General features: G+C 29.9%; 3 protein-coding genes across 4 annotated transcripts; 1 reads left to right on the top strand and 2 right to left on the bottom strand.

Annotated features, from left to right (window-relative positions):
• Positions 1-217: 217 nt before the first annotated feature.
• Positions 218-1,400, bottom strand: LOC113853162 (protein LURP-one-related 6). 2 transcript variants are annotated; one of them, XM_027483647.1, is made up of 3 exons: positions 1,167-1,400; positions 650-895; positions 218-361 (listed from the first exon to the last, which is right to left on the bottom strand). In XM_027483647.1, the coding sequence occupies exons 1-3, from the start codon at positions 1,389-1,391 to the stop codon at positions 218-220; spliced, it is 615 nt and encodes a 204-aa protein (XP_027339448.1). In that variant the 5' UTR covers positions 1,392-1,400. The 2 variants fall into 2 exon arrangements, with proteins under 2 accessions (XP_027339448.1, XP_027339447.1); XM_027483646.1 differs by having other exon boundaries at positions 218-337; positions 638-895; positions 1,167-1,385.
• A 4,183-nt stretch (positions 1,401-5,583) lies between these two features.
• On the top strand, positions 5,584-8,309 carry LOC113853216 (guanine nucleotide-binding protein subunit gamma 3-like). The gene is made up of 5 exons (XM_027483713.1): positions 5,584-5,736; positions 6,883-6,935; positions 7,039-7,083; positions 7,158-7,202; positions 7,946-8,309. Exons 1-5 carry the CDS (start codon positions 5,584-5,586, stop codon positions 8,307-8,309), a joined length of 660 nt encoding a protein of 219 aa, XP_027339514.1.
• Positions 8,310-10,346: 2,037 nt separating this feature from the next.
• Positions 10,347-12,765, bottom strand: LOC113849550 (subtilisin-like protease SBT1.8). The gene is made up of 2 exons (XM_027479539.1): positions 11,127-12,765; positions 10,347-11,033 (listed from the first exon to the last, which is right to left on the bottom strand). Exons 1-2 carry the CDS (start codon positions 12,757-12,759, stop codon positions 10,369-10,371), a joined length of 2,298 nt encoding a protein of 765 aa, XP_027335340.1. The 5' UTR covers positions 12,760-12,765; the 3' UTR covers positions 10,347-10,368.
• Between the last annotated feature and the right edge of the window lie 14,309 nt (positions 12,766-27,074).

The raw sequence follows: 27,074 nt of genomic DNA, 5'->3' as shown, positions 1-27,074 counted from the left end.
TTAGCTTAACGCAAAGTAATAATCCAATTTCCTATCCATAATATACAAGGCAAGTAGTTGATGATTATCCCCTTAACGCTATCCTTCAAACCTCGATCCCTTTTAGCTGCAGGCTTCTAATATATACATTTGTTATAAGAGAAAACCAATATTTTGGTTTTATATAGTAGTAGTTCAGAACAAACATAGCATGTTCTGCACAATTTCGAACTTAGCACTAGCAGTACGTGGATTCACCATAAATGTAGTCAAGGATGGCGATGACTCCAAAAACGAAAACTTGATCCATCCCGGGTTTCACCACCACATGATACAGATCCTTGCTTCCCATCAATTTCTCCACTTCCTTATTCACCCCAACCTGTGTATAAATGGATCATTCACACATTAATTAACATGTTATTAATATCTTGCTATATATGGGTAAGTTTTGTATTTATAACTCTTGATAAATGTTAAATAAGTGGAACCGTATATAAATTAAGTTTGTCTAAATTATTTCATCAAGTAAATATTTACATCCTAAATGAACTGATGAAGTTAAAACATTGTATTGAAAATTGTATCATTTTTTCATTTAACTTCTTATAGACAAAATCTCATTAGTCTACTTAAAATGCAAATTAACAGGGGCTACATAATTGGGTACCTGGGCTACAACGTTGCCTCTAACATCAACAATGCTACAATTCCTATCAGGGAAATAGCCCGTGATCTCAAAGTCCCAGCCTTTGCTACTTGAAGCCCTGGGCTCAACGGAGATTCTGATCCCATTGTTTGGAACAAAACAAGAATTGGGTTCTTTCAAGCTGAAAACCAGGCTCTGCTCTCCTTCATAGTCTAGACTATAGACTTTCCACTTCTTGTAAATGCTAAGGACCTCAACCATGCCTCCCTGCACATCACACAGAGTTAAAATTAAGTCCCAAATTTTGCCTGTCTTATCCCAGGTTCTGTTCACAAAATAGCAATTCAATATATATATAAATTGGTTTGTGTGTAGAAGTAAAATTCCCTTGATATAGCAATTAAAACAGTTAAATTAACATATATAAATGTGCACAATACATTTAGTCTAAAAATACTTCATAGTGATAAGGTACAATTTTTTCACAAATAATATTGCGTGTTTTGATGTATGCATGTATTCATGTATTTATATGTACCTTTCGCCGCATGAGAAGAATAGCATCTCCTTCCCCATCTCTTAGAACCAATTGTCCCTTTGTGCCATGAATACCACAACCATCAACCTTGAAAACAACCTTCTGGCTACTAAAATCCGTGACTACAAAACCCCCACCATTCACCACATGTGGCCTCCTCCTGACCCCAAGCATCGTCTGAGAGGATGAACAGTATAGTTTGCTAATTATAGGCATCATAGTCATTGTTTTTCTATGTATCTTTGTATCTGCTTACAATAATTGCAAACTTCTTGGCCCTCCCCCAATATCTACCGATTGGTTTTATACTCATAGAATTGCGGTGTTTCATAATTGGAAGAAAATATATTATAATAAATAAGCAAAGAAAATGCTTTTTCTCACTTGTGTGACTTGACTTCTTTGGTTTGTGTAGGTTTGGCAAGGTTTGACGTAGGAGATAAAAGAATCTTATTGGTTGATGTAGCTTCGTGGATGAGATGGAAATTGGGTTTGTGTATGTTCACATGTGCATTGTTTAGAACCCTTCTCTATCTCTCTATCTGATAATTAGCCCAATTGATAGCATGCGTAGGCGTGTGAGACTGGTTTTTTAGTCACGTAAGATCGGCATGCTATACTGGTTTTTAGCTGTGTTGGAATGCCACAACCTTAAGATTTCAATCAGAGAAGTGTGAGGGCAAATAGATTGTCAAAAAATAGAGAAGTAGTTAGATAGTGGTTTTCAAAAAGTGTTTGCAAACTTTAGAAATTCGGTGGAGCTAATCAAACCTATAATTCAAAGAGGAATAATTGACATGTACGAATCTTGTGCTTTTGATGGAGAAAACATCAGCACGTTGGGTACTTAGATGACTTGATGATATGCACCCACATCAACTTTATTTCTGTATTAAATAAAGGGCTATATTCATCGAAACATCTTAAACAAAAAAAGCTTTTAATGCATTTAATTTAGGTACAATAAGCCAACAAAATATCAATACAAATTTAGCATAATTAATACGTATAACGGTTGCTTTAATAAAATTTCAATAATAAATTTAATGAGTTTGCAAAGTCATACAAACCATTTGCATGTCACATTTGAGGAGTCCTATAGATAGTTGTCTAAAATGCATGGTAATGACACGTGGTGGCAAGAACATGCGACTCATGGAGACGCGGCCAACAGTCGGTCGTTTTTCCAAGATACCTCAAGAACATTTGGACTACACACGAAATTAGAGAGCACGTGGCTATAAATTTTCATCTTAATTAATAATGTTGGCCATGTTAAAGAAAGACGTATAAAAAATAATTACGGTGTAATTTATTATTATTTGTATAAATATACCATATTTACGTCAATGAACAATATCAGGTAATCTAAACTCTAAAACTATCATTCCCTTTAATTAGTAATTAAAGAGATAGGAGATTTGATCACAAATTTATTGTACTAGAAACTTACTTAGGAGTTAAGATTGTGTAGATAATATTTGAATTATTTATTAATATATGATTTTTTATCACGCTATGCTTATTGTTAATTGAAAGTGAAGATGAATGGAATGGAGTTCTGTTTGAAATGCATGCTCAAGCCTGATCCAAGCACAAGGCAATTAATTAAAGCCTATGCACAGGTTTTCCATGTTTAATTATGAATAAAAAAAGGCTTCTAAAAATTTTACTAATTATTTATGTTTATTATTTAAAAATAAATATCATTAATTAACATATAGATATAATATTAAGAGTAAATATTTTTCATCAAAAAAACCAAATAAGCTCATCATCTTATTGTGATACATTTTTTGTTTAATTAGTAACCACTTTATCTATCTTATTAATTGACTTTTTTACTAATTTTAATTAAAATATACATCCTTTATTATTTAATATTGTACATATTGAACTAAAGCAAAGCCACCAACGTATTGCAATTATTTACAATGTTATGCATGTGTTTGATATAATAATATTTTGATTGTTAATAGTGGAGAGTAAGTTTTAATTAAGTGTAATACTGTTTGAGATGCATAATGTTCGTTATGTGCTAAAGATTATATACAATACTATGCATTCTACCCTTCCAGGGCTTGCAATTTTGCTAATATGTTGTGTGATTGTAGACTCTTGTTTTTGGGTACTTCTGGGTGCCAATTCACTTGGCACACGACTATTCAGAATGGGACTTATGTGCATATATAAGAAGTTGGATAGAGGGTTGCGAACGTTGATTGACATTTGACAGATTGCTTTTCTTGAAGCTTTATCAGAGGTTCTTACACTTCGTGGCTTTTGTCATAATCCTTTCTTTCTTAATTGTGCTAAACTTCAGTGTGAGAAGAGCACCTTTTTTTTTTCACTTCTAAACTTCAGGTTGGATAACCCATCCTAATTATGCATTGGTTGATCAAAACGGGTGCATCTTTGGGGTAAGTTTTTGTACTTTGGAATGTTTGCTCGTCTCAACTTAGTCATCTAACTTTAGCTGATATTCTAAGAGGTGTTAAGATTAAATCCCAGTTTCTTGTTTTTAACTTTTTTTCTAATTGATCAAAAGAAATTTGGTCACATTTGGTTGAAGGTATTTCCAGCGTGCTCTTAAATCCCCCATCTCATTCATAGGCCAAACATCACTACTCCAAACGAAGCCCAATTCAAAAAAGAAAGTCCCAAAGTGAAATACAAACGGAGCCGAACAGGGACCTTCCTCAGTCATTATAATGTCTCCATAAACTAACCTCAAATCACGATTAAAGCTTCTGTCAAAATCCCTATACACTGCTAAATAGGTTCGTACACACGTGTAGTTGCAGCCTTTCACTGCCCTGTCTTTGCTACTTATAATTCAGTTTTGTTAACAGGAGTTCTTATGGCTAAGTTAAAACATTCAAAAGTAATTTTTTTTAAAAAAAATTATGAATTAAAAATATATAAGTGTATTAATATTTTTTAATAAAATTTTACTTGTTAGTTTCTTGAATTTAAATTTAGTCCTACAAATTGTATTTAATAAAATTATTTATGATTAATAAATTATACTAACCTCAATCTTAAGAGTTAAATTTAAACACATGAAAGTAATTTTTTTTATTAAAATTTATTTATCAAATTAAAACTCAAAAACATATAATAAATATTTTTTAATAAAATTATACTATTATTAGTTGCTTAAATATAGTCGTAGGAGTTGAAGTTAATATTGAATATAAAATTTATATAATTATTTAATTCTTTAACATGTGTTAAGAGTATATAATAAGAAATTAATAAATAATAAAATTTATTTTAAATGTCATTGTATGATTTGCAATGCATTAAATCATTTTATTTTTATAAAGAAGTAATATATCTAAATTTTTATTCTATGTTCTTAAACAAGCATTAAAAAATTATTTTTATTTTATCTCATATAAATAACATATATATATATATATAATAATTTTTAGAATTATATTAATAATTTTACACTTAAATTTATAATATAGTTTTTAGGTGATAAAATTATGTAAAGTAATTTTTTAGAGATAATTTAATCACAGTATTATAAGTGTTTTTAACGTTATTATATCCTATCCTAAATATTACACTTTTTAAACTACTGTACGGTAATTAAGAAATAAAGTTAACTTCATTACTAATATTAAATTTATCAATAATTTGAATATTTATTCAAAACTATCCCTTTAAATTATTTAAACCTATTTCTTATTTTATTTTTATATAATTAATTATTATTTTAGTAAGAATTTTTGTTAAAAACTAATTTATACCAAAAAAAGTTGAAAAAAAATTATGAAACAATTTTTTAAACATGCACAAAAGGATACATTATTTATTAAAAATTATAAAATTGAATAGTATCAATATATTAAATTACATTGAAGTTTGTAATTTTTACTAAAAATTTATAATATCTAAATTATTATTATGTGCTCTTCTATAAAATTTAAAAAATATTTATAAAAAACAATATGACTCTAAAATTAATATTTTTTTTATTTAAGATTAAATTTTCATCTCTATAATTGCCAGATTTTGGATGAACAAAAAGGCCTTTCTTATTCATTGATTTTGTCCTTCTCCAAAATAACTATACACATAAGATTCTCCCTTATCATTGCCAGTTGCCACTCTCTCATTTTCATTATTCTCACTCTAACCCCTGCCTGCAATAATGACTCTCTTTTTATCCTCATTTATGACTATTTTTCACTTTGAAAATAAAATCAACCCTTTATCACTCTTCAAAACCAATCCTTGTGACGTTGAACTGTTGTTTCTTCTTAATGACTCCCTTACTTTGCTTGTTACTTCTGCATCAACTATGACTATTGCCATCACTTCCTCTTAATTACTACTCTCTATTTCTTCTTCTGGGTCCTGTCTTTTGTTCATTAATTTGCCAAGTTCAATTGAGAGAACAGTGATGATGGCCACTCCCACAAAGAGCACTTCTTCTATGGTTCTGTCTATGCCTCTACCCTCTACTATGGCACCACCCGGGTACCCAGATTTGTATGGGAAGAGACGTGAAATGGCCAGGGTTCAGATGCTGGAAAGAGAGATAAGTTTTCTTGAGGTTGGTTTCACCTTATTAATCTTTAAATTCAGTGCTTAAATGAAAATGAAACAAGAAAAAAAAAATCTACTATGAGGAGTGTTGAATTTTAGTAATGACTATCTAGATGGAGTATCACATGTTAGACTGTCAATGTTTAAGAAATCCTTCTTCAGTTTTAATCAGTCCTTGAGACATTGCATTTCATGATCAAGGCCAAAACTTTTTTCAGTGTGTAACAAAGTCAAGAGTGCACTGTTTATTGTTGATAATGGATATGGGATTCAAGAGTTGATAGGGTTTCATCATGTAATTGCATGAATCCAGGGTATTCTTCAGCATTATTTTGTTTTTTGAAAAACATTGTATTCTTCTATTTTGTCACTAAGAACTAATTGATTAGCACTTCGAGTGCTGTTCTGCCTTTTCAGATTAAGTTTAGATTCACATAAAGGATGACAACATTCAAATCCATGTAATAGTTTTTTCGGTGCTCCTTTTAATCTGGGTTGTGGGACCCATTTTTTTTCCTTTTTTTCGATTTTATCTTAAAAGTATCTAAACAACGGAATTTTTTGTCCTCGTTCTATTTCATTTCTCTCGTGGTTAGATATGCAAACATAATATATTAACATTTATTAATATTCAATAATTTACAGAATTATAGTTGTCATTGTAAGGAGGTGGCCAACTACCAGCATTTATTAACACTGAAGAGTAAAAATTAAAAAACGTAAAACCGCAGCAGAACTTTTGAACTGTGCTCCTTGGATCCTGATTGAGGGACTCACTATTCATATTAGAAAATTATATAATACACTACCAAGTAGGCCACAGCTGCCTGTTTGCTTTTAGTTGCTGAGGTTGTATATATATATCTTAAGTAGTTATGGAATCATCAATGATATATTTATATACTTCTATAATATTCTCACTTCTTTTCTAAATTTTTTGTATTTTTATCTTTCTCTATCATATTATATTTTATCACATTTTCTTCTTATTTTCCACGGGTGCATGACCTAATGCTTATTTTCCTTATGGAATTACATAAAAAAAAAAAAAAAAAGATTACATGGCAGCATGATACTATTGTGGACCTAATTATATACCCTTTCTGTATATCTGGTGTTATACAAAATTCACTGATAATTCTGCATCTACCAGGAAGAGTTAAAATCTTCTGATGGCCTTCAACGAGCTTCAAGATGCTGCAAGGAGTATGTCTATTTATTTAGATTATGAAACTAGAGAAATTCCTTAAAATATTTTAATTGTTGCTAGCTAAATACACTTTCTTAATTAAATGTAACAATATTACAGGATTGCCGATTATGTGATGGCAAACCCAGATCCTCTATTACCAACGTAAGAAATGTTATTTTTTAATTTCTTATGTTCTTTTAAGAGATAATGTTCTTATGCCTTGCTCGTTCAAGCAGGAGCAAGAAGAACCGCAGGTCCTGTGGCTTCTGGAAGTGGCTGTGGTACCTTTTTTCTCTTTTCTTTATAAATTTGTTGAGCGATTATTTAATTGGCGCTGCTTACAATGTTTCGTGGTTTAACACAGTTGTTCTAAACTGGTTATATTAATTAAATGAGACCTTTGACACAAGTGACTAGGGATTGACTAAAAAGTGTGTAGATTTTAGCTTTTAAGAGTGACACGCTGACCCTTGCCTAACTTTAAAAACTAAGGCAAGTTTTTTAGTCCGTTTGATCCTTTGTCTCATACAAGGCATGTTGCTGAATCTAACATAGAAGTAGGTTGCGTATTTACTTGAGATACTATCCCATGTGGTTGAGATACACCAATCTATTTTATAAAAAAAAAAAAATAGTTACTACTATTTTTTAAAAATCTAAAATATAAAAACTCATTTTCAGATACATTAATTGTTAAACTCTTTCTAAACCCTTATATAATGTGACATTTGTTTTAACAATATATTTACTCATTAGTTGTATAAATGGATATATTTATACATTTAATATATGAGTTATTAATTTGACCATTTATTACTGTAAGTATTTTTTAAAATACAATATAAATTAATGACATATAACTATCTCTTATTGACATTGGTGAATTAGTTATTTGTTTATTATAAGAAGGATTAGTAATTCATTAACTGGTTTAATTTAATTTCTTAAAGCAGCAATTTCTAAAAGCAAGAGTCTTGTCTAATTGTAACGTTTTTTTAGTAACATGACTGACTATTTTGTGCAGTGGGATTCCCTGCTTTAACTTGTCATGGATCTGCTGTTGGTGCTGTGATGGATGCTTTTCACATATAAATTTGTCAAGTTGTTGTTCCCACTGCAAATCATGCAATTGGTGTTGTAGTTGCCTTCCATCCATCAATTGCTCCTTGCCAAAGGGGCATTCCTGCTATGGTGGAAGATCACATTGCTGTAGAGAGAGCTGTTGTTGCACAAAATGTTGTATTCTCCCAAGTTGCAATTTTCGGTGGCCATTTCCCTCTTGTTGCATCTGCAAATGCTCTTGTTCATGCTCTTGCCCAAACTTTCCTAAGGTTAGCCCTTGTTGTTGTACAAATTCCTGTTGGAACCCTTGTTGTTCATGTTGTTAGCCATAATCTTACTTACAAGGGGGAAAAAAGAAAAATGAAAAGTCTAAAGCTATATTCTCTAGAAAAAAAGTATTGAAAATATAAAGGTTTGTCAATTTTCTGTTAATTTGTTCATCGCGTGGATAGTAGAAACAACTGAAATATCTCCCACTAGCAATTATGGGTCAGTTCAGTTTTGCTCCTTTCATTTCTTAGCTTTTCATAATTTCTGGACGTGAAATATTATTTCAACAACAAAAAAGTTAAACTATTTTACAATTTAGCTGTTAGATAGTGAAATTAGAACTATTGTTAACATAATTCTAATTGATTGGGGTAATTATTTTCTTTTATTTCTATTGATAATAAAATGTTATGATTAACTCTTTGAAAATTCTGAAAATAAATTGAGCTTAATTTTATTTTAAAGCTTTTATTAAACTGATTTTAAATATTCAAAAAAATTATTAAACGTATTAATTACATTTTTATATTTTTTTTATATATAAATGCAAGTTTCTCTATAAAAAAATAAAATAAAATATGAAGAAACAACGTTGCTTATCTTAAAAGAAAAGAAAGGAAAAATAATCAATGAAATAATTACGCACAAACCGCAAACAAAGCATAGTGCGAAATCAATTATCGGCTCACTCACGGATTTGAAGTCATAAATATTTTTGTTTTAGGCCGATTAGTTTGCAGTTCCAAGACGAGGGAATCGATTTAGCAAATCACGGCTACTTTTTTTTTATATGTTTTTGTTTTTAATTCAAAAAATATGAAATTTTTTGTAAAATTACAAAATTATGACAATTTTTAATGCAGTATAAAAATTTAAAAATAAAAAAATAATAAAGTTTCAAAAGTTGTTAAAAGTAATTTTTAAAAATAATATTAAAAAATTTAAAAAAATCAAAAATCGTGAATGATATTTTTCTAAAAAGTAATTAAATATTTAAAATTTAAATAAAAAATTGTGACATTTTAAAAAAAATTATATTTTTTAATTTAAAAAAATCATATATAAAAAAATGTTTCCACAAATCACATTAATGGCTAATTTCATTTTATTTTATAAACTCTGTTACAGAGAACAGAGGTTCAAGGGAGAACCAAACATAGAATAAACCCTGGTTTTTGAAATGAGTTTTGAAGTCAGGAATATTTCCGTATTGATTCGCCCCCTCCCACTGGTTTTAATCCCTGTAAGAAAGTTGGTGATCGATGAAAATCGAAATATGTGATCAGTGAATCAGTGATCGCTATATGGGCTACCTTTTCTTCATAACTGACAGTACACATGAAATGTCTTTTTCCTTCGACACAGAGGTTTCCTCAGATCGTTTGGTCATAGCCATGAAAAGACTTCGGTTTGAAATTTCAAAGGAAGTGTTAAATCAGAAAGGACACAATTTGTACTATGGCCGAAGAACTAGATAGCATCTTCACCTGTCTAATTAATTGCACTCATGTGCACCAAAGAGAGAGAGAAGAGAATTAGACCATATAGAAAGAGCACAGAAATATCACTGGAGGCTTTCCATTTTTGTAAACGTGACCATCTAAATATAGAAAAATTATAGAGACTAGGTTGTTCCATTTTTCTTAAGTTTGTCTTTATAAAATTGGAAGTTCATGATTATCACAAAATTTTAATTTTAAATATTCAGAAAAGAAAAAAAGGTTACTCAACTAAAAATTTAGATAATGCAATTAAGTTGCGAGGGCAAGTTTGTTTCTGGAATCAAATGAATTCATTTCATTCTTAAGGATACTTGGGAATAGCGAGCTCGTTTATACATACTATTATCGTCCCCGTTTAGTAACATTAGTTTCACTGGGTACACACAACTAAACAGAAAAAGAGCATCTCCTCCTTGCTCCGTTTCTTCAATCTCCAACCTGTTTTCGAAAATTCCCACAAGAAAAAGAAAAAAAATACACAACCTTCTAAATGTTACGTTGTTGTTGGTTGACAACATGTGCCTCCTCAAGCAGCTCCTTCAATTTCTTTTTCCTCACCCCAGACAAAGTCTTTTTTTGTTTAGTTGCATAGTGCTGCTGCGCTGTTACAAACTCACAACTGTGTCCAAGAAAAAGCAACTGGGCTCCTAACTTGGTGTTGCACATTGCTCCACATAATACTGCCAAATCCATACCTAAAGGAATCCCCCCCACCCTTCTTCGACACAAACGTCACCGTGTACCGTCGCTTTTCCCCCACTTTCCCAAACACAAGTCTTGAGGGCTTCACCGTTATCCCCACCGTGGAAGGGCCCTCCACTGCCACATCATAAACAGACCCGGCCTCCCCGACGTTGGTCAAGGTGCGCGTGTACCGCACCACCCTCTTGCCTCCAAACAAAACAGAGAAGGATGGGTAATTCAATTGGCCAGGATCAGAGAACTTGGTGGTACAGTTAACTCCGGGACGCTTAACAATGAGTTGTATGTGGTCGGGGTTGTAGTCCAAGGAGCACAAGAACTTAACGTAGTCGGCGGTTGAGGCATCATAGACAAGGCCAGGAGAGAGGGCCTTCTGAGGGTTAACATGGCCGGCACCGTGAGCCCAAGGAGTGGAAAATGCAGCCCCTTCGGCATCACGAAGTGGGGACTTGGTGTTGTCGTGGGTATAAGCCGTAGTCATGAGTGCAGATTTAATAGCACTGGGACTCCAATCTGGATGAGCGGCTTTCAACAACGCAGCCAAACCACTAATGTGTGGACAAGACATGGACGTACCTGCAATCCCAAATCACACCAAACATAAAACCAAAACCAAAATGAAAACAGGAGAGGCATTAAAATAGATACACAGAGAGAGACAAGATATACCTGACATAATGTTGAACTGTGTCTTGCGAGTGTCAGCAGACAACCCAGAGGGCCCAATAGCTTCTGACCAACCAGCTAAGATGTTAACCCCAGGCCCAATAACGTCCGGTTTCAGAATCTGTCTAGTCACCATATTGGGCCCTCTCGAACTAAACGCTGCCACGACAGGGGAAGGTCTAACGTTCAAAACCGTTCCACGGAATCCAAGAACTGCCGTTGGATTGGGATCCGAGGCAGCATACTCTCTGATCTGATCCCCCACCCTTCTCCCCACCGCCACAGCCGGTAGCAGGTGACTATCCGCCACCAACTCTTCACCACTCGCTGCAGTGTTCGCCAGAATCATCCCAACCCCACCGGCATCACGCACCACCTTACCCTTCTCCACGCGCGCATTCAGCCCTCTGTCGCAAACCACCACTTTACCTCGAACCAAGGCGGGGTCCAGCGAACCGGGCATGCAAATACTCCCCGACTGGTTCGACCCTTTGTTATAAACCAAACCCACGGGCTCACTCCCCATTCCCTTTCCACTGTAAAGCGAAACCCCAGCGAAGCGCTTCTTGTTGCCGAGCACAGCGTAAGCAGGGAAATCTCTGTCTAACGTCCCTGCCCCAACAGTCATTATCCACGGTGCCACGTTGGCAAGAGAGGCTTTGCTGGGCCCGCTGTTCCCGGCGGAGCAGGAAATGAAGATCCCTCTCTCCACCGCCGCGAATGCGCCAACGGCGATGGTGTCGCGGAAGTAAGGAGCGGAACCACCGCCGAGGGAAAGCGAGAGCACGTCCACGCCGTCCTCAATTGCGCGGTCGATTCCGGCGAGAATGTCCGAGGCGAAGCAACCGTCCGTCCAACAAACCTTATACGCCGCCACGCGCGCCTGCGGCGCCATGCCACGTGCAGTGCCGCTCGCGTAGCCGAGGAGGCTGGCGTTCGCCACGTGCGAGCCAGCGGCGGTGCTTGCCGTGTGGGTCCCGTGGCCGTCCCTATCGCGAGGGGACACCGGCTCTTTATTGGCGTAACCAGCGCCAGTTCCAGCCGCCATGTGGAACCCTCGCGAGAAGCTTCGCGCGCCGATGAGCTTTTTGTTGCAAAGGGAAGGCGAGAAATCGGCGCTTGGCTCGCACTCGCCGCGCCACCGTGGCGGAATGTCTGGCATTCCGGCGTCGTTGAAGCTCTGAGATTCGGGCCATATTCCAGTGTCGAGCACCCCTATGATAACGTCGTGCGACGCTTGGTTGAGGTCCTGGGTACTGTGGCCTTCCCACAGGCCCGTTTGGGCTTCAAGGCCAAGGAACTGCGGTGTACGAGTGGTGTGAAGTTGGTAAACGGTGTCCTGGTAGACGCCGAGAACCGCTTCGGATCTGAGAAGTTGCTGCGCCTGTTGGTCATCGAGCGACGCAGCAAAGCCGTTGTAAGCGTTGGTGTAGGAATAGAGGAGTGGATCGGAATCCGTTGAAATGGATTGGAGATTTGCGGTGTACCAGTCAAGGTGTGTGGGGTATATTTCAGGCTTGTTGTTGTGCTTCATGTGAACTATGTATGTTTTCTTGGCCACATTGGGTGATGCGAATAGGTAACGGCATTGTAACAGAACGATGAGAACGAAACAGGGGATTGAAACGGAACCCATTTCATGAGGAAGAGAAAACTGGTCAGGGTGGTGGCGGGGGTGGTAGTGTCAGAACAAATTGGGGTCTCACGTCGACTTTATAATGAAGAGTGCAGTTTCTTATTTGCACTCTCTGTTTCCTTCATTTACCTTTTTGCCATCATTTTCTTCCATGTGGTCGTCGGTGCCGTTACCTGTCCTTCTCCACTTTTTGACTTCACATTGGACTCTCAAATCCCCCTCTTCTTATTCCAACTGTCGCTTTTCTTATCTTCCCCTTCACTTTTTATCATTTCAATCATCTATTCAAGATTCCTGTTTTGCACAACTCCATCCCAGATATTATATTTTCTTCGTTAATATTTTGTATGTATCATTTATTTAACTCTGTTGGGTTTGGCTATATATTTTTATTTCCATTTTGAAAGTCTTAAAAGTTAAAATTAATAAAATGAGCCTTTTTTGGTGACGCTAATTGAGATATTTGGCTTCATGAAACAAGTGAAGACAAGCACTAGATAGCTGGTACGCGTAAATGGTAAAAGGGTCCACAACTCTATACCCTTTGTGTATGGATGGAAGAGGATGTTATAGTGATAAGTTTGTTTTGTATATATTATTTCAGCTAACCGAACCAAATCTTCGCCTTGATTTAAGCATGGGCACAGCGCAGTGCTAGAGACTGATAGCATTTTTGTCTTAGCCATCTTTGTGCGTGTTTCTTGTGTTTATGGAAAGTAAGCACCACCAGATGGTGAAAGCATTAAAATATAAGCATAATAGATGAAAGCAATTATTTTATGCTGGGACTGGATGAACAAAATCATTTCATATACAGATGTTGAAAGTTGGCTGCATTCTGTTGCAAGTGCGCTTTCTTCCTCTTTAGATTAAAGGCTCAAGAAGCATGATAAAAGATTTCATCTCATGTTAATGATATGGGGTTTAATGGAGTTTTTAAGTTCTATTTCAATCTCATGTCCTAAAAACAATTGCATCCTTGTTTGGTTTTCCTTGGTGGACAAAGACCAATTTTGCGCCCAGAATATCATCATCAGTTCCACCCAAGAGGTATTCTAGAATCCATATCTTGATCAAATCATTGTCAACAATATGGAAAGTATTAAATTGGACTTTGAATTAAAGGGTATGATTGAATTCCTCTTTATTCATTGCTACTTTCGTATTTATTTATTCATTTAAAGAAAAATTGTATATAAGTTCAATAAATTTCATTAAATTTAATTATTTTATTATAATTATCAGGTAAGTTTCTTAATTATTTCTCTTAATTTGACTTTTAATTACTCATATAGTATAAATGTTACATTTATCATAAATTTTTTGTACAGGGGTTCAATTTGATATTTATGTAGAATTAAAAGTTTGTTATTACCCGAAAATTATTACCAACTTATATTATATAGAATTTCCTTTTATTTTTCTAAAATCACCAATATTCATATATCATATTAAAGTATTTACTTAATTTAAGTGGAATAGGATCACTAATAAGTGGTAAAGTTTGTCTTCAAATACACTCTCAAGAATTTGAACTTCAGCCATTTAATTAAGTTAAACTGACCCTTTACTGACTAATGGTACGCAACCCATGATAAGGGAAATATAGGAAAGAAGTTGAATTGCATTTCTTGAGTTTTTTTGTAAAAGTAAAATATTTATATATAAAAAAGACATCGAGATAGGTTATATCAAAATGATAGGTACACTGTTTAAAATTCAAAAACAATCATCTCAGTTGTCAAACCATACCTTTAAATACATATTTTATTAAAAGCAAGCACAATATGCAACATTCAAAACTTTCTTTCCTTTTACTATTTTTGAGTATTTGTTCATTACTCAAGATGTATATAAGTGGTCCTTTTCTTCATATGTGACTTCTTTTAGTTTTGAATGAGGTAGCAACTGAAAGGAGACTTTAGACTTTATCAAGGGTTGCAATCTCTGCTTAGGTGAAAAATAGGGCTATTAAGCATTATATATCTATCATGTATCAATATGTTAGGCATATTTTTTTAGATAATTATAAGGTAAGGATTAAGATACTTCTTGCTTCACTTAATAAACATTTTGTGCGGATAAAAAAAAATCTTAAGACATTATACGTTTTAATAACTATCTAATTTTACATAGATATAGTAACTTTGATAGTTCACCAAATTCATCCAAAATTTTATGTTATGGAATCATTTAAAAAATTAGGACCTTTATAGCTTTTAAACATAATTGAACTTAACAAAGTCTTTACATATAAGTAAATAAATTTAAAATTTTCCAAATGAAAATTTTTAATTTTTAATTTTTAATTTTTAATTTTCAAAATAACATAATCTTGTCCATTGCATTATTCAATCATTATGAAATAGGGACTTGCAATGGGAGTAATATGTTCAATCTCCATAAATACTCTTAATTTCGGTTGTTCTATCCTTCTTAAAAGACCTTTAGGAGCCAACTAAGAGATTTACAAGGAGGCACTTGCTGGACTTTGGATAATAGTCCATATATATATGACAAAGGGAATTATAATTTTTAATCAAATTACTATAGTATCATCTAAATTCTTGCACGAAGAAGTACTCTAAAATATATATCCCTGTCTTTTGATAACTGTTAAACTGATAATTAGAATTTTGCTTTGAAATAGGACAAATGTTCAATTATTTTTGGGTAGTCCACGACCACCTCAATTATTTACATTTTTACACGTGTTTATTAAAAAAAAAAACATATGTATCATATTGTTTTTAGTTAGAATTAGGGGGAAAAAAATTCTCATCTAAACGAAATATGATTAATTATATTGTTTGTTCGCTACTTTAGAAAGTGGCATAAAAAAATTTAAACACGGTATTAAAATATTTCAGGTTGATACGTACATTTAAGAATAATAATTATAAAATTTAAAACAGACTTCAACTTAGACCCATTCTTGCACACTATTTTCAGTGTTGGTGTTCAATGGATATCTATCTATACCGAACCCATTACTCATATTTTAGTTAATGAATGAAGGATTTTAATTTTTTTACAAATTAGTAAAATAAAAATATTATTAACATATACGATTTATATGCATAACATTTTATAAATAATTATTCAGTGTGATTAATTTTTGTGGATGATAATTAAATCTTTGTCCAATATTTTCAAATCTTAAAGGGATGCCTAATTTCACTTTTCACGCAATTTAAGGAAAGCTATAATTTGGCACGGACCTGACAATGATGTAACCATGCATGCTGGCCATCTATCATTCTCAGGTTCAGTCAAAATGCATCATGCAATCTCAAGCACATCTGTTAGCACATTAACTTGATTTATTTTCTACTTATTTGTGGGTCTTTTTAAATTTACCTTAAGATATTTACTTATGGTATCAAAATATATATTTTTTATTAAAATTATACTGAATATATATTAATAAAATCTTCATATATTTTAATTTCTTAACTAAAATTTTGTATCCCATATTATCTTGTCGTTTTAGTTTCCATATCATACAATCTTTCAATAAATAAGGAAAACTTCGGTATAATTTATATTGACATGTTTTTTCTTTTATGAATTATTTCAATAAATATGTTTTTAATAATTTATATAAAATACATTTTTAATAAATTTAATTATTAATTTATAATTTTATAATAGTTTAGTTATTTATGTTAAATTTTATTAAAATATAAATTATAAAATTATAGTTAAATAATTTTATTTTTATACATTTTAAAAATATATATTGTCACTATTTTTTAAATAAAAAATACTAAATAATTTAAAATTTTATAAATTATTCAATAAGTATTTTAATCTAACTGTTGATTTATAATATTATTTTAAAATATTATTAAATAATATAATTATTAGTATAATTTATATGAATCTAATTTGATCTTTCTTTTATTTAAAAAATTACAATTAATTTAAAATTAAATTCATAAATATTAGCCATAAGCTTCAAAACTTTATTTGTCTCAAATAAAAATATTTTATAAATCCTTTTATTATTAAATATTTTTAAAATATTAAAATCATCAAAATAACAATATAAATTAATTCGTATTAGCACATGTTATTTAGTTAAAATATCTTCAAATAAAAGTAAATTTAAAATCTATAATTATTCAAAAATGTATTTTTACTAAATTTTAAATTTTAAAAAAAATAATGATATTTTTTGTTATTTTATATTTATCAACTAGTTCAATAATTTATTTAACTAAATATTTTTAATTCAATCAGCTAAATTTTTAATTTTTAACTAATTTTTCGTTAGTTTTCTGAAACACTTCTAAAAATATAATTATAAAAGTGAAGATTTTGTTTTGTTTTAGTTAATAAAATTTGAACAAAAAAGTATGTCAGTAAGGAAAGTCTTTAAATTAAAAAAATACATTTAAATTATACCAAAAAAAAAAGAGAATACATTTAAATTAAAATAAATTCAATAATAAGTATCTCAAATTTATGATTTATGAACGATAAGACCATATTTTACATGGCAATCCTTCGAAGTTATAAAAGTGAACTCTAAACTTGCACCCACGCGGGAAGGAGCCCTACCCAAAGTATATGTACCTTTCAGTCTTTTCAAACTTAATTCAGTCAACAGTTACCGCTTAAAAATTTGTCTCATCGGTTGTGTCTTTGACTCTTACTCATATTCTTATATGTTTGAATAATCTATCTATAAAATTTATTTTTATTTTAATTAATTTTTATATAAAAATAAATAAATTTTTAAATGAAAAATGTTTTTGACATAGTATCTTATATTAACTTTTGTTACAAGACTATTATTTTATATTTAAATTTTTTTTAATCTTGTACATGATTCTTTTTTTATTTTAGTTTTGTTTTTATATAAAAAATGTAATTATAGGGATCAAAATAAAAAAAAATTGTATCAAAGTAAAAACAAAATTTACCCTCAAATATAAGTTGAAAATGTCCTAGTAATTTATGATAGATTATAAAAGATTATTTAATAATTTTAAATAATAGTATTATAGCTTAATGTGAATATAAAGATTATTTTGAGAAGATGGTATTTGAGATGTAGCATTATGAAATAGAACAAGAAGATGATGCAAATTAATTCTCAAATGTTAAAATCATTTTTTCACTTAAGAAAGCAGTAGAAACTTTTTTTTATTATTCCTTATCTTATAAACTGAAATCTATAATTAATTTTACTTATACTTTTAAGTATAATTATATTGAATTATTTATTTTATAAACAAAATTTAAATATAGTCTTTAGCATTGATCTTTAATTTGAATAAGAGAAAAGTAATAATAGTATTTAAAACATTGCATGTAAGTTTTGTTCATTACTTGGCTATGGAGTACTAGCTATTCCGGTGGATGTCTTCTGCTAATATGAAGTGGTTTCACTTTTCAGTAAGGTGTGGTGTTATTTTAACACATAATTTAGAAAGGGTTTAAGGCTAGAGAGTATAGGTAAAGTATAGAGTGTGAAATGTATTTGAAGTTTAAGACTTATTTCTTTTATATAGATGTTGGTTTATTCTTTGAATTTTCATCATGATGGTGATGTTAGTTGTTGAGTCAATATCGCATAATAATAGATTATGTGTGTAAATTGTGTTTTAATTGATGAGATAAATCTTATGGATGCATGTATTCATTGGGGATCACTAATCGTAATTTGAGATACTTATTGCTCAAAGTGAGGTTGATCACATACTGTGATACTTGTATTGCTTGACTGTAGTTAATTAATAAGACATTAGTTTGGTTGAGAGTTGATGGTGGTGGTATAATATTATTTTGTATCACTTTGAATTAAATTTTATCATCAAATAATATTTTAAAAGTATTAATTAATGATATTACACCAAAATATTTTTTTTAACCAAATTCTCTCGAACACAAGCTTCTCATAACAAATTTTATAACTTTGTTAATCTATATTTATATTATTTAAAATTAATAAATTTGTATTATTGTCCATATATATTTACACATTCTTTTATTTTGGTCCATAATGTTAAAAAAATTTCATGCAAGGATTAAAATAAAAAATATGTTATAGACATAAATTAAAATAAAATAAAATTGTTTGAATACAAGATAATAACATTATACGAATTTTAATAATAAGGATTATTTTAAACTTATTTTTTCATTTCGGAACTTATATTTACAAATTTTTTATGTATCAATACTAAATGAAAAAATTGTATAATTTAAATTTCTACAAAATAATAATAATAATAATAATTTTACATTATTTATTTATATGTTATTTCATTTTTCTCTTTATTTTGTAATGTTACTTATCATATTTTAATCTCTCTTTCTCACGGACAAATGAGAAGCACTTATTGAGATGCCAAAATATCTATACTACCTTTGAGATATTTGGCGCAAGAAAAGATGACGGGTGGTGCAAGCTGTAACCTGTGTGGTGTAAGCTGCGACAGAACGGGGAAGTGAGATCAGAGTGAGGTGGCCGGTGGGTCCCCTAAGATCGCCGCAGATGGTGGCGCAATTTCAGCCAATTTCTTTTTAGGTAGATATTCTCATACGCTTCCCGCCAAGCCAGCTTTACAGTTTTATTTCTTCTTTTCATATTCGCCATCCCAATTCTCATTAAAAATGTCACTATTATACTCACTCATCCTCTCTTTTTAATATATAAATATTTTAGGTCGTCTTTTATCTAATAAAAATAACATCTGAAATTCACTGATAAACAAGCACTAAAACGGGTCAGAGGTAATCAGTTAATGATTGTTGGAGTTGTTTATGGGTCAAATTTAAGAAATATATTATCTAAATAAATTAAAACAAAAGTTAAGTTGGGTGGAGTTTAGATAATTTTAGGTTTGTAATCCAAATTGAATCAATTTGATTAAAAATGAGTTAAACTAAATCCTGTTAGATCAAGGACGAATTTTACAAGATAAGGAAAATGTTAGTCACAACATAAAATTTAAATATAGATGGATTCATTTATCTAAGAATATTTTAGTAAATTGATATAAAATGGTATCCAAGAGAGTGGAAAAAGAAGATACAAAATATTGAAAAGAGAAAATGTAAAAATTGTATATGCAAACCTAACTTGAAAGAGTTACAACACCTGAATTATATAGCTAACGATTTGTTGGTTATAAGGAGAAAATGAATGTCTTAATTAAATTAATTAACTAATTAGTTGAGTAAGTACTTTTATGTCAATATAGAATGTGGATGTCAATCATTCTAAAGGTGGATTGAAGATGACTAAAAAGACCAGCATCTATAGATTTGGTGAAGATGTCAACTATTTAGGAAAACAATAAAAATAAGACAAGTGTGAGAATTAGGGAGGGAGATTTTTTAGGAATTGAAAGGATATACTTTTTAATATTAAATTAAAAGATTTATATATTATTTATAATGACATTAAATTTATATTAATATATTAATTTATATTTTTTATTTTAAAAATTTATTTTTAAATATTTATTTAAAATATAAATTTTATCTTTTTCTCTTTTTTAAAAAAAACTCTTATTCCCAAACAACCTCAAAGACATATTGAAAGTTTTTTTTTAATAAAATAAATTTACATTATAACTTTATAGATATATTTATAAGTAACATATAATTTTTTTTTCTCAAGATATTTTTTTTGCACATAATATTGTATGAGTTAAGAAATCAAAAGAAACAATTAACTCTAAACTTAAACTTTGTAATTATACTTTAAAATATAAGGATTTTTTTTAAATAAAAGTAAAATATAAATATATACATTACAATTTTAACAAGAAACAAGATAATAGTTATGCGTTAGAAGATAAAATTATAGACAACATAATATTATAGCTCTCTAAATTTTAAGTACTTTAAATTGACTCAACGAAATAATAAAAAAATTATTTTTTCTCAAAACATAATTAGGTTGAGTGATTAAAAAGGAAAAAAAATATTAAAAATTATTTGTCATTGTAATCATACATATTAATCTGAAAGAGAACTTTTATATAAAAATTGCTAAACTGATAATATTAAAATAAATATATAAATAAGAAATAATAAAATAAAAAATAATTGTATATGAAAAAAATATTGAAATAACACTTGTTAAAAAGAAAATGATAGAAGATGGATGAAAGTGATTTGAGCATATGTATAAAAGGTCACTAGATATACCAATAAAGTTAATAACATAATTTTTAATTTAATGAAAAAGAATAAGAAAGATTAAAAAAATACTTTAAAAAATAATTAAAGAAAATATAGTAATTAATAATATTTTAAATAATTTAGTTTTTTATTTAACTCAAGAACATTGTGTGATCTATTTAGTTGACTTTATCTAATGAGATAATATTTGGTTGATCTTATATTTATTTTGATTATTTGATTAATTTTTGTATAAAATCATGATTTAACTCAAAATTTAAATATAATAATATAATTTAGAGAAAAAACTCATTTACTTAACAAATTGCAAACTAAGTTATATTTTTTAAAAAACATAAATATGAACATATAACTAATCAGTGTTTGGATTTCATAATATGCATAATCTTCTTTCGTTTCTACATCCTCAATGTCTTCCTTTCCTATGTCGAGTGCAAGTGTGATCCAGTAATAAAGCTGATAATGTTCTCAAATTGTTATATATTGTGCAAACATTTGTAACCAATGCTTCCTCTATTCCAACTTCGGTCTCATATCAATTCATGTTCTCACATCTACAACGTCTTAACATAAGATCCACATTATTGAATGAATGAAACCAGGTAGATCTCATTCAACAGTAAAGACGTGAATAAAAGGAAGAATTTATATACCGATGGCTTCGTTATAGGTGCGATGCATGTAGAAGAGGTCATGGAAGTTAAATGATGCATTTCAATGATGCATTATAAGCTTTATGAATTTACTTAACTCTTAAGTTCTCTTTGCGGATACTTGCAATATAAATACCGTTGAATGAGTTTTCTCTTTATCTTTTGATCATTTCAATCCTAGTATATTTGGCAGAATGTACTTAAAGGGGAACAAATTAAGAAGTGAAAAGTTACGTGTTGGGTAATAAAGCATAAGAGAATGATAACTCCAGTATGATTAAAGTACATCTTCCTGCTTAACAATGTCAAAAGATTGGCCACAGTGATAAGATCAAAAAGCTTGGGACATGTCATCGAAGAAAAATCAAAGACAAATACACATAAAGAAAGATCGTCGGGGATAAAGTTTATGACAAAAAAAGGTGAGATGCTAAAGAGGCTTCATCATTAGTCTTTAATTTTAAAGAGATATTATATATATAATAAGATATACAATAACCCATCAAAAAAAGAGAGATTAGAAAGAGAAATTTTTGATAATAAGTATTGCAACGAAAAGAGATTAAAAAATTATTATATAAATTCTTTTATAATCTTATGATAATAGTAAAGAATAAGATCTTTCTACTCACCAAAAAAATGAATAAGATCATTCTATCTTATTCCTTCGACTATAGATTGAAGAATATCCTCAGTCTATACCCCAAAAAAAAAACCTCATCCTCTACCCTGCGCTTTTGGGAATTATATAACTGGCTAATTAATTAAATTATTGAACTTCGGTTCCTTGGGTCAGGTTGTCACCAAATGACAATTCAAGATCCATTAATTTGTGTCTTTTAAAAGAAGAATATTTTTTATTATACACTTAAAATTTTAATAATTATTATATGTTTTAAGAGATAGAATATGAAAAATATGTTTTTAGTTTTCTCAAAAGATAAAAATAATAATTTAATTTTCTAAAAAATTAAATTTATCATATAACATTACTTTAACTTTAAGCAAACAGCCCTCAGTGGCATTATCTTAAACAATGCAATTGAACAAGAGAGTTGACACAAAAAATTAATAAATAATAATTTTTTATAAAAAATTATAACATTTAATATTATCAATATATTATATTTTATAATTTCTAGTAAAAATTATTATATAATTTTTTGTTGTATATAATCGAATACAAGTTAAATTAGTAAGCACTAATCATTCCGAATAAGCACCATTAGAGTTTGGCCAAGCTCTGGGCATGTCATTTCTAGAGATGCATGATCTTCAATGGCCTATTGGAGCTTGAAGCAAACAGAGTACATGCTTGAGTTCATTATAAAAAATTGTAAACCAATGCTGAAGATAACATAGGGAAGTTTCATAGTAGTATTCCACATCTTAAGGCTGGAAAATAGCCGTTTTGAATGGGAGAAATTTAAAACTCTTTCCTCCACAATTTCATGGGACTTAATATATTATACTTTTAAATACGTTATCTTGAGTGAATCGCCAAATTTATTAACTGCAATTTTTTAATGAATGTTTAAGAATTTATTAAATATGACTAAAAAATAACAAACTTATAATTACTTACAGCTAACATATTCATGGAGAAGAAGGGAAAAAAAGCATCAAAGCAATTCCATCTTTACATGCAAGTTATACATACAGGTTAAAACGCTTGACTTGTTATGGAAAAAGTAATTTTAATTTATAAACACTTTAATATTATTATCGCTTTTTTTTGTGTTACATTATATAATTTATTATTATAAAGGGGCTGAAGACTTCGGTATGTAAAGTGGTGTCAATTATGTCAGAAAAACAATTTTTTAATATTTAAAGGGAAATATTTTTTATATTTACTTAATTCGAGAAATTTTTTGAAATTTGTATACATCAATAATATAAATAAAAAAAATAAAGTAATTACATATAATATTGTATATGATATTAGTTTTTAAATATTTAAATAATATCATGAATTATTTTGATTCTTAAATCTTGTTTTACGTGCCCGAATCGTTTAACGAGAGCGAACAGATCATGTAAGCCGGACAAATATAAAGTGCTTTTTTCGATTTGTTTTTATTTATCTGTCTTAGAAATATTATTTTTTATTTATGATAAATGTATAAAAATTGTAAAATTTCAATTAATATTATTTTAGATTTATACATAAAATTCTTCTAAATAGATTTAAACAAAAACATTAAAAGTAACAAATAGTTCTACAACGACTGAAATAAAAATTAAAAAACATAACAAATGAAATATTTGAAAGAATAATTATTGAAAATAAAATAGATAATTAAGAAATTAGAAATATTAATTAGAGGATGGGTGTGGGGGAGGGTGATGCGATGATGGGAATATTATGATGATGTGAGTGCTGATTTGAAGGCGTGAGAAAAGATTGAATGGCCTCAATGAGTGTGCCTTCTGAAGAGTGCCAAGGGAAAATAAAAAAGGGTTTTAAAGAATATAGTGTTTGATTGAAGGCGCTAAAGTTACAAATCAGAAAGTTCCTCCACATGTGCATATATGCACTGTCCTCCGGCAAAAACATTGGTAATTGCACATTGCCTCTCCCCTTCCTTGTCCTTTCCTAAGACAAGCAAAACTCCATAATATTTTATTTCTATTATACTTTTTAATAGTAAAATAGTCGATAAATAATATCTTTTTTATAAAAATTACATTATTTAATATCATCACTATAACATTTTTTAAGATTCTTTAATTATAAATATAACATTACATGATAAATTTTAAGAGTTCTTCCTTACCTACTAGTGACAATGGAGGTTTTTTGACCGAGTAGATGCCACTATTACATAATTTTAAACTCTAGTAACGTGATAAGATGTATTAAAATATATTTTTATATGAATATTTAAAATATTTTATTGTTTCGCTGCTTCTCATGTACAATTTCCAACATGGACGACTATACATCGAATAGGATGAATGGAAAACTAAACAAACAGCGGACAAAAATAAATAATATCTTAACGAATGATTTAAGAAAACTTATTGACGACTATAAAATATTAGTAATATAAATTTATTATATTTTTACTATTAGATAAATTTTATATATGCATTAAGTATGGAATTGATCTAATTATTTAATAAGACTCTCAAAGTTAACTTATTGACAAAAATATGTTTTATAATATTTCAAATAATATGCTGTTCATTTTAAGATAAAAAACATTTAATAAAAACAATACTTAGTATATTGAGAAAATAAATTTACTTTATTTAATTTTAAAATTTTAACAAATGTTTTATATATAGAACTCCATTAACATTCATCAAGAAGCGAAATATTTCATTCCTTGCATAAGTGGCACGTCTGACTCTACAATTAATTTTGATCTATAGGTTATGTTCCTTTGGTACATTACTATATTTTATCTATAGGCTTTGTTTGCTTTCGCTATTCTTCTAATTCGAATTAATTTCTCAAAAAAAGAAAAAAACAAATTTACATAATTGCTTGGGTTTCTAACGCTGATCCAAAATCCAAACATACGCTGTGTTGATCAGATATAAGTACGTAGTACAAAATTGGATATAAAATGGCCATTGAATGCTTTGTTCCTTGCGTGAGAATTACAATAACTTGTGGTGCTCTCTGATGTGTATTCACGGGTCCAGCCTAAACTCAGCTATGCATTACCAATACACATAAAGAACAATAATGATGATTGCAATGGTACAAATTGGATGCTTAAGGTGTCTTTGGCAGAGGGGTATAAAAATGCATGGGACTTTCCCTCAGAGTTCGTATCTTTGCTATGATAGATGGCATGAAAAGATTCAAAGACAAACGGGAATCGAGCAAAGAAGAGTTTTTGGAATAACTAGTACGCGACCCGTATACATCAGAAAGCATGTAAGCATTATGTTGTGTACTAACTTTGTACAGTGGCCGAACTTAAGGTAGGCAGACCTATAAATATTAAAATTAATTAGAAAAACTTGGATTTTTTTTTTATCACTTTTCCAACGTGTTTTATAATAATAATTTATATTGTTTAGTTTTATATGTTAGCTTGTTAACTTGTATAATTGTTAGATCTAGACCAAATAGTTAAATACCAGTTACGCAGTAATTAACTTGCCTTAAACTAAATATATAATTAACTATTTAATAGTATGATGATCAGATACTTTTTCATTTCAAGGTGTAAAAATTATTGCGGCAAATTTTGCCGGTTTTAATAAAAAAAAATCGCATGAAAAAAAAATCCAAATTCTAATCAACACGTTTAAGAGATTTAACTATTTAACTTGATTATTTTATTCATTAAGTTTATTAATTTAATACGTAATAAAATTTTTCACATTAGAAGTTGAGATAAAACTAAAATTGGAAAGAGAATAAAATTATATTTGAATATAAAAAATTTGTATTGATATTTTTTTTAAGATGAAACTGCAATTTAATAAATACTAGTATTACAGTGAAAAAGGGTTTTTCTATTTTGTTGGTCGTGGACATGAATAAGGGTTGGATAGGGTGTCAGAATATTCACTCTCATACTTGACATTTAAAAAAAAAACATCATAGGCTCTTGTTAGTGTTAGCAGAAGCTTTTAATTTTATAGATAAACAAAGTATCTCTATTTTAAAATTAGAACAATACTAGTAACACACTTGTTAGTATTAGTTAAAATTTATTAAAAATTAAAAAAAAAATATAAGAAAGAAACATAAATTTAATTATGAGTGAGATTGTGTTAGAGAAAGTGTTACTCGCATTCCTCTTAGTATTTAAACTTTAAATACAAAAATAAAAAAATAATTAAAAATACATCTAACTCAAATAAAAATTAATAAAATTTAAAACAATAGTTATAAAACATAATAGCAAGACTTTGTTAACTTCTTTTTATCTTTTTTCTGTTAAACTATTGTTCATATTTTCTTCATGTGCTGCGTTATGGTTCTTCGATTCTTCTTCTCCCTCTTCATTATTCACTGACATCATATATAAACACTCAAGCGAATGAGGAGTGGGGAACTCCAATTGCGGCTAATGAGAAACTGGGAGAATGAAGCAATTTTAGCTGTTGACCAATGGGTGAAGCCTTGAGAAGTCCAACTAGTGGATGATTTGTGTTAGCCAAAGTAGCAGATGATGGTGCAATTGGTGAATGATGACTTAGGATGGCTTCAACAGTTATTTGTTCACGGCACTGTGACAACATGCTGCAGACAATGAAGTCGTGTATTGGGGTGGACGGGTGGTCATGTATTATAGGATTGTGGTTTTAGTGCTACTACTATGAGGCGATAGTCATGTGCTTGTAGGAAGTGCTGGCCAAGGTTAAGAGAAATGGCAACATATTCATGTAGTGGTTCACTTTCTTCAACAATGATTGGTGTCTGATGTTGTTTCAGTTCTAAGGCTAAGTACTCACTGTCTCATTATTTGGATGTTGTTCTAATTTAATGGTGATAGCTTTTCAGTTCTGACTTGATTCTGGTTG

Source organism: Abrus precatorius, unplaced genomic scaffold, assembly GCF_003935025.1.
Source record: "Abrus precatorius isolate BTA unplaced genomic scaffold, Abrus_2018 Scaffold10, whole genome shotgun sequence".
In the NCBI taxonomy this organism is placed as follows: Eukaryota; Viridiplantae; Streptophyta; class Magnoliopsida; order Fabales; family Fabaceae; genus Abrus; species Abrus precatorius.
This window is presented reverse-complemented; position numbering and strand designations above follow the sequence as displayed.